Below are 11,023 nucleotides of genomic sequence, written 5' to 3'. Positions count from 1 at the left end.
GTACTTAACCTGTTACCCTGCTACCCTTTTATAACTACACATCTACAAAACACTTGCAAAACATGCTATACTGTGAGTAATGAGTAACTCACTAAGAACTGAGCTGTTTGTATTTATAGCACCACATTACTCACACAAGATGGTGGAGTTTATTAAAAATAAAGGTTTGTGCCCTATTCATATTTGTATGAGGAGTCTTCCCACATTGTGTACATAAGGTGTTCCAGTTATGTATTAATTACAGATGTTAAACATTAAGTAATCCAGAAGGGCTGCAACCAAAGAAGTTATAGCATTCCTGTATATGAGGTAAATGAGGTCACACTGCTTGCTAGCCTGAACCTTCAGAGAGGAATGACAAACTACATGCCCAAGACCAGACCTGTACTGTTGTTATAGCATAAGTAGCACTCTTGGTTATCTCTTCCTGGGGTAAGTGCAAAGGTCATTGTTTTTATGGTCCTACATCAAGGTCAACCTTGAATATGGGAGCGTCCATTGGGAGGCAATGTCAGGCATCACAGCAGAGCCAAAGACCTTGAGACACAATGTGAATTGCCAGCCAATCAAGTGTTGAGTCTACGGTTAGTCATGTTTTTGCATTTTTCATTCCACCTCAACATAAACTATTCAGACACTGCAGTGTCTCTGGTTTATGAGGGGATGTTTAAATGAAGCTGTGTTAATTCAAACACTTAGCATAAAACATTTGATTCAGAAAAAGTTGTACATTATCTCTACTTCTTGTCATTTAACCTCTTTAACCAGGAATGTCAAAGGAGAACTTACCTTTTAAAGTTAAGGTATGTAGGTAGAGAATGCAGGGGATTGCACAACCTATCAATTGGTGGGGGACAACTAGATAATTATTGAGAGGCAGTTACAAAATTTGACAAGGATATTGGCTGTTAACACCCTTAATCTTTTCAATAAGTGCAATGGGATCTTTTAACGCCTTAAGGGTCTCACTCTAGTGCCTCATCCAAAAGATGACACCTTCTACAACCCAGCATCCCATTGGATTTGACTGATCCACCAACATCACTTCCAACAACAATATGGCTTTCCCAGCAGGTCACCCATCCAAGTGCCACCCAATTGTGGCTGGATTCAAAACGAGCAAAGAAATAATTACATAAAAAATATTTTTATTTTTCCCATAAACAAATGAATTTTGATTGGGTTTGTAATTTTCAGTGTATTAAAAGCTTCAATATTGAGTCCCACCAAAGGCAGGTGAGTGACAGCGTGGCTGGAAGTACTTCTGTATGAACTTGAGTCTTCCGATTTGCTGTCACATACTGAAGAATCATGTCCATTGTGTAGCATTACTCCAGTTATGCGCCACTGACCCCATCTTGTTTCTCACAAACATTACAGAGAAAATAACCTGCTCTGCAATGCCATGGCATGGCACCCTTAATGGAGTGTTACCATTTCATATCACTGAATACAGCTGGCCCTTTTATATCAACATTGCTGGGTCCTTCAAGGGGGCGGTACAGATGCTTCATGGTGACCTGCACTGGGCACCAGTAATGGGTCTAAGACGTTTTCTGGTAATCCTGGAGGGAGTATTGGAGCAGGATGCCCAAGATAAGGGCTGAAAGGACTGGAATAGGCTTGGCCATAAGGAGATCCTGGTGTCCAGGAATTACTGATCTGATGGGCAGCCATTTGCCCATGGCTGTGTCCGTGATTGTGCCCAGGGCTGTGCCCGTGGCTGTGTCCAAACCTGTTTGCGTGGCTGTGCCCACAGCTGTGTGAATGGCTGTGTCCGTGATCGAGTGAGGGAGGAGCGTAGCTCGCCTGAGTGTAGGTGGAATGCTGCCAGCCTTCATACATCTGGGGGGGAGGCTCCGTCCCCTGCATGGAGGGAACAGAGGACAGTGGGGCGTAGGCCTGAACAGGGTAGGACCCCGGCGCCGGGTTGCATCTGCAATGGAAGAGCAATCGACACACTGAGAGAACTCGCAGCTTGCAGCTCACATACAATTAAAGTGCAGTCAATGAACCAGCAAAGTAACACAGACACGTAATCAGACTGTGCAGCAGCCAGGCTGCCACGCAGCTGGGTGCAGCTGAATGAGGACTTCACAAGTCATCCTGTGAAATCCTAGAATAACTGTAACATGTGGCAGATGTGACCGTGTGTCTTTTTGTTACTTACGGCGGGTGTAGGGTCTTCCTTCTCTCTTCTTCAGATGCAGGTACATAGAGTAGCACCCCCAGTGTCCTTAACATCCTAAAGGGCATCTTCTTATCCAAAACTGATGCTCTAGCTTCTGACATGTCCAAGAGGGAAAACCACCCCATACCATCTGTTTGATCGGCCTGGTTAAGGACAAGAGTTGCTGCAGCAGCAGAAGTAATTCAAGGCTACTTACCCATCCATGATAAAAAAGAAAACCTAAAGAATTCAGGATTTAAAATACTTTAAATGTAAATTAGTTGGTTGGACATCCCAGGCCCTTCTCTGCCTTGAAAGATCAGTAACACTGATCTCTGTCCAAGAGCACTGCTGTTGGGGTGAGCATGCGTGTGTGTGTGTGTGGTGAAGAGGATGTTGTTGTGGAGCTGGCATGACAAATCCTGGTAATAAGGTGACATTCAGATCAGAAGGATACAGATTTCTCCCACTAGAATCGCAATGATGTTACAGAGAAAGACGGTGCCAGGAATGAGGAGCGTGACAATCAGGAGGATCCAGGGGAGAGCCGGGGTGGGCATGCTGATGCCCATCAGCAGAACCCTGCGCATGCGGGACCGGACGGTGGCCATGCCTACGAGGGCGAGGGACACCGGCATGAAGCCCTGCACGTGGCTCCGCTCCTCGGGCGCGAACAGGAGCAGCTCCAGCAGCACGTGCGCCAGGCCGGTCCACGCAGGGAGCAGCAGGAGCAGGTACAGAAAGCGCACCGTCCCCACGCTCTTCTCATGGCCGCTGCAGAGTGGCAACAGCACCAGCGCACTGAGCAGCACCTGGCCCCAGTCTTCGTGGAAGAAGGAGTAGGTGAGGAGCTTGTGAACTACTCGGAGAGCAAGGCAGAAGGAGAGAGATTCTAGGTTGGTCGGCACCACTCTCGAACAGGACAGACATAGATGGGTCTGTTCTTGCTGCTTTGGTTTTGTGTATGCCAGTTCAGTGTACGCTACCACTTACGATAACTTCACACGACTTCAGTGTTTTGCCAGCAACTACAAAGGTGTTTAGAGACAATGGTGAAACAACCGTGTGCTGAAAACACTGGAGCATATTATCTGGTACAGCCCAACAGTGGCCTTAGCCACAACACTTATCTAGACTAGGGGGACTGTCATCGTCCTTTTTTGTAATTCACTACGTCTTCCGCAATGTCTAATCACAGTCCCAAAAAATGCGCGTAATCCCAAATTAGACGTGAAATCTAGGTAGCTAGGTGGGAATCCCAGTACACCCTCTCACACGTTAAGGGTCACCTTGATTTCGGATGTCAGAGGATAACTAATATGACCACCAAACAGTCAAGCTCAGACATCCAGGTTTTCAGCGGCAATCATTAATCGGGATCCGAGAAGCTAACTCAGAAGTTAAATTTCAAGACAGTGTCACTGGCGGTTTAGTTCCTTCTGTGATAGCCTTACCATGTCCATTAGCGACAGCGCTGGTTCCAAGCGTGAAGACATCGTGCGGTATGTTAAAGCACCGTGATGTGATGAACAAAATCACTGATACAGCCACTGCCGTAAGCGTCCCACTTGTGAGTTTGAGCTCAGGGACAAGGTTCTTCACCTTCTGTACCTTCTGTTTGAGGGTGCTAATGAATGTCTCTCTTGTGTCATTCATTTCCATTCGATTAAACTCTTCGCAGTAGCTATTTAGCAATCTACTATGCTAACTACCAGGAATGCAACAAAGCTCAAGGTAATCGTTTAAATGAGATTTTGGCTACCTAGCAAACATTTTAGACTGCGTGTTGCAAGCAAAGTGGGACAGAAACAAGTCTTTTGTGGCTAGAATACTCAGTTAGCCAGCGAAAATTAATTTTAGCTAGCTAATTAAGTGAACTCTGCCTTTCACACTTCCGTGTTTGCAAGCTAGAAATGTATTACAGCTAACTAGCAACGAGCCTCACTGACATCTACTGGCGTAAACAATGCCTATGCGTAGCTTCCTAGCAAGCGAGCTAACAGACTGAAAGGAAGGTAATGTACACACATATGGTCACACACAATTTCGCAAACTGTGTGCCTATGTAACTAGCCCGTATGACACGAACTTTGGCTACACTGGCTAAACATTCCCCTTGTTAAAATGAAAACTCATATTAGTGTAGTTAGTGGATTCGTGAGGTAGTTCCACACCATCTAATTATGTATACTGCCACCTACTGTACTGGAGTATAGCGCAGATAAAGCTGGAGAGCAGGGTCAGTCCATTGTTTTCCGATAGATAGTGCGGTACCTCATGCTGATCTGTACATAATCCAACAGCCCCCTCCAAAGGCGTTCTGTGTTATGGTGGGTGTATCACATCGGGGGTCTTATGTATGTATTTCTTTATTTTAGCAAACGCTAAAATGTGTGCATAAATACATGCATTAAGGATGTGACCACTGTAAAAATCTGTCCCTTTTGGCGAATTACAAACTCGAGGTCTCTTGTCTCTTGAATACTCACCTGAAAGACTGTACGAGGCTAAAATACCCAGGTATGGTTATTGTAGTAATCTCGTCCTAAATTTACTACATCCAGTAGAAGGTACTAGAGTTGCGTTTTTTCTAGCACAGTCAGGTGCTGTACACAAAAAAGGCCAACATCTGTATATATGGGATATGACCGCCAATCCGAAACTTTTCCGAAAGTTTGTGAGTTGAAATCCTGTTTAAAACAATGGACCGCAGATATACTAGGGATTTATACGGAATGACCCCTTCGTATAATTGTGAGCTGTATATTTTGAAAGCACACATGATTAAACAGTCCGTTTCCTTAATCGTGTTAGTGCCAATGACTGGTGGGATGGATAGCTCTCTCCCCTTGATGTTCCTATAACCGTATCCCACGGTAAGTGGAACTGAAGGCCAGACGAAACGTGTGGTGTCTAGCTAAAATCAGCTGTCTTCCCAACCGGGAAGGATCTGCTTTGGTGTCTGCTTCTCCCTGCTGTTTGTGACTTAAAAAGCAAAAGGCCACCACCTCAAATGGTCTGACAGAATTGGCACACCATATAGTGGTATAATTTTCTCTAATTATAGGATGACTCGTATATATACTTATGACTCGTATACATTCACGAGGGAAGCGAGAAATGTAAACGTAAATCTGTTGATAAAATGTTTCATGGACGCTGACGTAACAATACTAGTATTGTGACGTCTGAATAGGCAGAAGTGGACCAGTAATTATTATTTATCTCGCCTGGTTTTTGGTATATTTCGACCTGGATTTTCATAACGCGTTTGTAAGTAACTGGCTGAACTGGACGATAGCTAGACTTGGTGAATTTAGTAGAATATATTCAAAGAAACAAGGTGGATGTCACTTTCAGTAGGCCACAATATTTGCATATGACTAAGAGGAATATGAAAATGGGCCTGGGGAAGTAATGTTTACCTTGCTAAGTTTGTGTTGTGCAGATTTAGCAACACTGTCGGTATGGGATAGAAGCACAAGTTGTATTCTGTCCAACAAACTGCTGTATTTTGTCTTGATGCCTTAAGTTTCTAGTGGACACATGCGTCTATTTGGTTCGTGATCAATGTTGGGCTGCATCCTTAGCTAACATACTTGTTATAAATTCAACAAATGCATACATTGCTAGCATGGTAGCTATTTTGCAACACCTGCTGATAAGATGTTCCAAGGAGGCTGATGTAGACTTGGCATCAAGATATCCACCTCCTTTTCCTTAGTGTATGCCGTTTGGTTGTGGTCACCTGTAAACCTCGTTGGGTTGTGCCATAATGTTAACATAAGCCTGTGTTAGCTCGCTCTTTATTAAACGAATCAAATAGCAAATAGCAGCAGCAAATGGAATGAAAGCTAGGTAGCGGTAGCCTGAGTATGTTTGTTCCAATGTCCAATATTCCAAGTTACAGTGAATTCAGTACAGTAGAAAATAAGGTATTATATTAGGCTCTGGTAAATTTAAGAGGGGAACGTAAGATCTAAAGTGGCTCAGTTGTGCTGTGGCTGCGCATGCTGATAGGATGTTACTAGGATGCTGACGTAACAGCTGTAGTGTTATGGCGTCGAGAGATATCAGCTGTACAGCTACAGTATTTATGCAGACCGGCTGCTGGAGATCTGCATTTACATGCGTGCATTGCGTGTGGGTAACTGATGTGGCTGAAGATAACATCGTTAGGCAAGCTATTTTATGTTCGCTGATTACGATGGAGGGAGAGCAAACGCAAGTGTAAAACTTCATGCTTATCATTTTCAGTGACTTAACTAGCTGGCTTGGTAAATAGGTAAGGGTTCAGGCAAGACGTAACTGTTTAGGCTAGCTCTCTAACTGATTAGCAAGATTCAAGCAAGTAAGATAGCTGTTTAGCAAAATGACTAAACTAAATATTCTGTAGTTGTTTCTGGAATTATGCTTAGACGTTGCTATGACTTGGATGTAAATAGTACCATTGTAATGCAGTCTTTCCTGGTTCAGGCACACTATGCTTTTGGCCGCTGCTGAGTTAGGTTTGAGTGAGATGTTAATTGAGTTAATTAATTCGTTTTGAGTGAATTGTTAATTGAATAGTAGGTGCTTAAGGTGGGGCTGCAACTTTAGTGAGACTCTTGTGAGACTAAGGAGGCAATATGAGGTGACAATGTATAGGGTGACAGGGAAAATTTAGATGACCCCACAGGGCAAGGAAACATGGTAACCACAGGTTAGCCAAGTAAGACAATTTCATATTAGTTCTCTAGATAAATCACTGAAGTGACTCATGCCAGTGGCTCTAAGTACAGTAGAGGAGAAACCTTGGGTAACTTGTTTTATGTTGGGGGCTGTAAGGTGGCCCCACGGGAGGGGGAAATAAATGGTCTTTGGTGAGCTCTGTTGGCAGGGTGAGAGAGAGAGAAACATGACGTGATCCTGAGATGAAGTACGATGAGGAATCCTCAAGTGGCCCCACAGAACAAGGAAACAGAAATGAGACCTTTAGGTCAAGAGGTGAAAAAACTTAAGACTAGCTTTATGTAGCATAAAGCAGCAACCTTAGGTACTGTAATGTTTTTTTATAGGTTAAGGAGGCTCCTTCTGGCAGTCCATGGGATGATGGTAAGGTGTCTCTGGTAAGTATTATTTTTTTTTTTTGCAGGGTGAGAAGGTGAGCCCCCATGATGAGTAGGCCATCTTTGGCAGTGTTTTAGTTAGGGTGATGAAATTTCAGGGCACTGAGGCAACACGAGGTGACTACAGTGTAGAGGAGAGGTGCAAGCTACATTCCAGGTAACGTGGAGCAGAATCCTTAGGTAATCTTTTTTATCAGGTTAAGGAGTGGACCTCTGGCAGCAAAGAGGGCTCTGTTGACAACCACTTGTAGCCTCTGAACTTGTAAGACTGAACTAGGAGGAAACTGCAATCTTTTCTGTAGGTAGATGAGCTGACTCCAGGTGATGGTACTGCAGGGGGTAATGAGAAAATCCCATAAGACAAGTAAAGAAAGCAGGTTCTGCATAGTATGGTGATGAGGCAACTCAAATCAGGTTAGGTATGAGGAAGAATTTTTATTGGGTTCTTTAGGGCACAATAGAGGTCATTTTAGTCCCTGTTTGAGGAGGGGTCCTGCAGGAGCCTCAGTAGGCTGCATGAGAAGGCTTTCTAGGTAGGTTGATGAGGAAACCTCCAGAAGCTCTAGTGGACAGGGAAACATAATGTGACCCCCAATGGATAGGGCAATGAGGAAACCTCGGGTGACCTAACGAAACATGGTATCCTCAGGTAAGCCCCAGGAGACGATCCGGTTCATCTTATAGGTAAGTCAGTGAGGTAATTTGTGAGCCCGGTAGGTATTGTGGAGGAGCAACTTTAAGCGGTCACTTCTGCCAGTCTTCAGAGGAGCTGTCTGGTGGACTCATGGAAGAAGTGGTAAGGTATACATGGTGGTTCCAGGGTGAGGTAAGACAGCCTTCATGCTATCAGGTGACCTCTTGTGCCTCCTCTTGGCAGGGTGACATCTAGCTCCCTGTGTTGGCAGAGCATCGATACAGTGCTTGGCAACCCTTAAGGCAGTAAGAAAGCCTGTATTTAGATCAATACTTGAATGTTACATTACATTATTGTCATTTAGCAGCTCTCATCCAGAACAACGTACATAAGTTACAATTTTACATGATAGGTTAAGCACCTTGCACAAGGGTGCGACAGTGACCCAGTGGGGAATTGAACCAGCAATCTGTGTTCACATGCATTATGAAAAAAGGTGCAAATCAGATTGGGGTTTAGTCTCCCAAACTGTAGTACTGCCGGCCTATGGTTTATTGATGAGCGTTATCAGGACAATGCTGATGTAATGGCATCAGTCACCTTCCATTGGTAGCCACCCAGTTCTAGTCTTTTACTTTCAGGGGCCTGTTGATTAGGCATGCTATTTATTTATTTGTTAGTTAGCATAAGTTAATATGTCACTTTATGTGTTGTGCTTTGATGTTTTATTCATTACTATTTCAGTGTAAATTGGCACTCATGCCAGCCGGCATGTTGGGGTGTCAGGTTGGGCTAGGTGGTCTCCCAACATCATTTACCTGGCTAACTGTCAAATGGGAAGCCCCCAACTGTGATACACCTGTTTAATGATTTATTAGTGCATATTTAAAGTTTCTTTTTCTTTGCTCCGCTGTTTGTATTTGTTTTCCAGGAGTCTCTCTCGATCGCCATTTGCTGGGGTCAGGGAATTATTTTCCAGTTTTTCCCCACATTGGCTCTGGGTTTTCTGGTTTTTCAGTTCCCTCTGGAAAACATACTCTGATTCATCATTAATGCAGGTGTTCCCCCTCAGTTCCAGGGGAAGACAACCCTGTTTCTGGAGCTGAAAATTTTGATTTTCAAATTTTCAAACAATGATTTTCTATATTGTTCACTGGTCACCTGCTGTTTTTTGTCATCAAATATTTTATGAATTTTTACGACAAGAATAAACAATATTGAAATCATCACCTGCTCTTCTTGGCTTGTCTGTACATATGAACACATGGTGTAATGTATGAAAGAGTATGTAAATTTATCAGTAAGACTTTTGGCATTCCAATTTCATTGACTACATTTCTAATATCCTATTACACTATCATACTTCTGTCATAAAAATGAGAATGAATTCCCTTTTACAATTTGCTGAATATTTTTGTAATTAATTGGGCTTCACTAAATGGATTGCAATGCTTACCTTACAGTACCAGCTGTTGATCATCTACATGTGAGACCAGTGCACACCAGGCAGTCATGTTGAACAATCTATTACTGGAATAGGGAAGATTCAATTGATGGTTCAGTTGTCTAGAGGGCACTTAATATTTAGAAGTCAATTTTAACCAAGCATTTTTCTGGAAAACACTGGAGGTGTCTTTGTGATTGGGAAACAAGTCTATAGGCTGGTTGTATAAACATTCATCTTCTGTGATTGTGTCTCTGCTTACAAAAATGACACTGAAAGACCTACAAATTATAACTGTGTATGGGAAGAGCACACTATGTAAAAACTGAGAAGCTATGTGGCTACACTTAAAAGGCATTAATTGTACATGGACATATAGAGGGATATATTAATCGTAAGGAATACAAAATTCCTGATGATATGAATATGTTTAACAATGCAAACTTTTGCACCCAAACTTCCTGTTCTCAGTTTCATCTTTGGCTCTTACACGATCCAAAAGAAAACCCTGTCCTTGTCATTATTGCCCCTTTCTCCTCCAAAATTAATGTTTATTTTTTCCCAAAACTCTTTACCTGGATCAACCCTTGATCAGGCAAGACCTTGGCATGATGGCCTTACCTTCTGACCTTTGCTGTCACTTTAATATCCCCACCAGTTTTGAACAGTCAAACCTCCCTGGACCGCAGCAAATCCCAGACCTCCCCTCTTTTCATTGCCTCTCTCTCCACTGGCCTGTTCTCTTCAGCCTTAAATATGCCTGTGTCTCTGACAAAAACAAAACAGATTCAGCTGTGTAGAACTACCGCCTGTAGAACCCTCTTCCCTAAAGCAAGTGAGCAAGAAAAGAGTTGTCTTTTTGCACCACAGCCTTCTGGACTTCAACTATTCAGGCATTTTTCAAGATAATTAAGTAACAGATCCAGTCCTGCTTTCTGTGATGGATGTCTGCCACTCCACAGGAGCAACATCAAGCTCCTCTCTGATCCCAGGATCTCCCTGCAGCATCTGAGCCTCCATCCTCTTCTGCAATGTGATCTGACAGGAACAGAGGAAATGTAAGGAAAAAATATACAGATTGGAGATAAAGAGGCCTGGAACAACTACTCCTGTGCCATGTGGTGCCAGTAACAGGGAGCCAATAAGGGGAAGTTAGCATCAGCGCCCTGAGATGCAAGAGAGGTATCAAACTGAGTGTGAGAGACCTACACAACAATGAAGAGGACCAACAGGCAGGTCTGTGAAAAGGTAATAGCAGATATAAAACCGAGTCGCCCAAAGCCTCAGCAATACGTTTTGTAGCATATATTATAAATAAGGTAGCCTACTATTTATGCAAATAGTACATTTTTTTATCGCGACACATACATTAATTGATCAGCTTTCTCGTCTCGTTGCACTTCCTCTGTCTTAGCTTGAGCTCATGTCATGTGAGGTCGGTAAAAAGTAGAGCGCGGGGAATGTACCATTTTAACAATAGTAGGGGTGTCTGTGTAAATAATACAAGTGCATTATAGATTTTCCTACACAATTTGGGGATTATTTGATTTTAATATTTGAACCCGTATATGTATGTTTTAGGGTGAAATATATTTCATATTAATTTCACAAATGTGTATCATACTCTTCGACTGGCAATATGGTAGTTTCCGGCAGCAGGTCGGAGT

General features: G+C 43.1%; 1 protein-coding gene across 1 annotated transcript; it reads right to left on the bottom strand.

Moving 5' to 3' along the window:
* Positions 1-1,190: 1,190 nt before the first annotated feature.
* On the bottom strand, positions 1,191-4,224 carry rhbdd2 (rhomboid domain containing 2). The gene is made up of 4 exons (XM_036525484.1): positions 3,625-4,224; positions 2,628-3,029; positions 2,171-2,321; positions 1,191-1,936 (listed from the first exon to the last, which is right to left on the bottom strand). The coding sequence occupies exons 1-4, from the start codon at positions 3,830-3,832 to the stop codon at positions 1,489-1,491; spliced, it is 1,209 nt and encodes a 402-aa protein (XP_036381377.1). The 5' UTR covers positions 3,833-4,224; the 3' UTR covers positions 1,191-1,488.
* Positions 4,225-11,023: the final 6,799 nt, after the last annotated feature.

This window comes from Megalops cyprinoides, chromosome 3 (genome assembly GCF_013368585.1).
Source record: "Megalops cyprinoides isolate fMegCyp1 chromosome 3, fMegCyp1.pri, whole genome shotgun sequence".
NCBI lineage: Eukaryota > Metazoa > Chordata > Actinopteri > Elopiformes > Megalopidae > Megalops > Megalops cyprinoides.
This window is presented reverse-complemented; position numbering and strand designations above follow the sequence as displayed.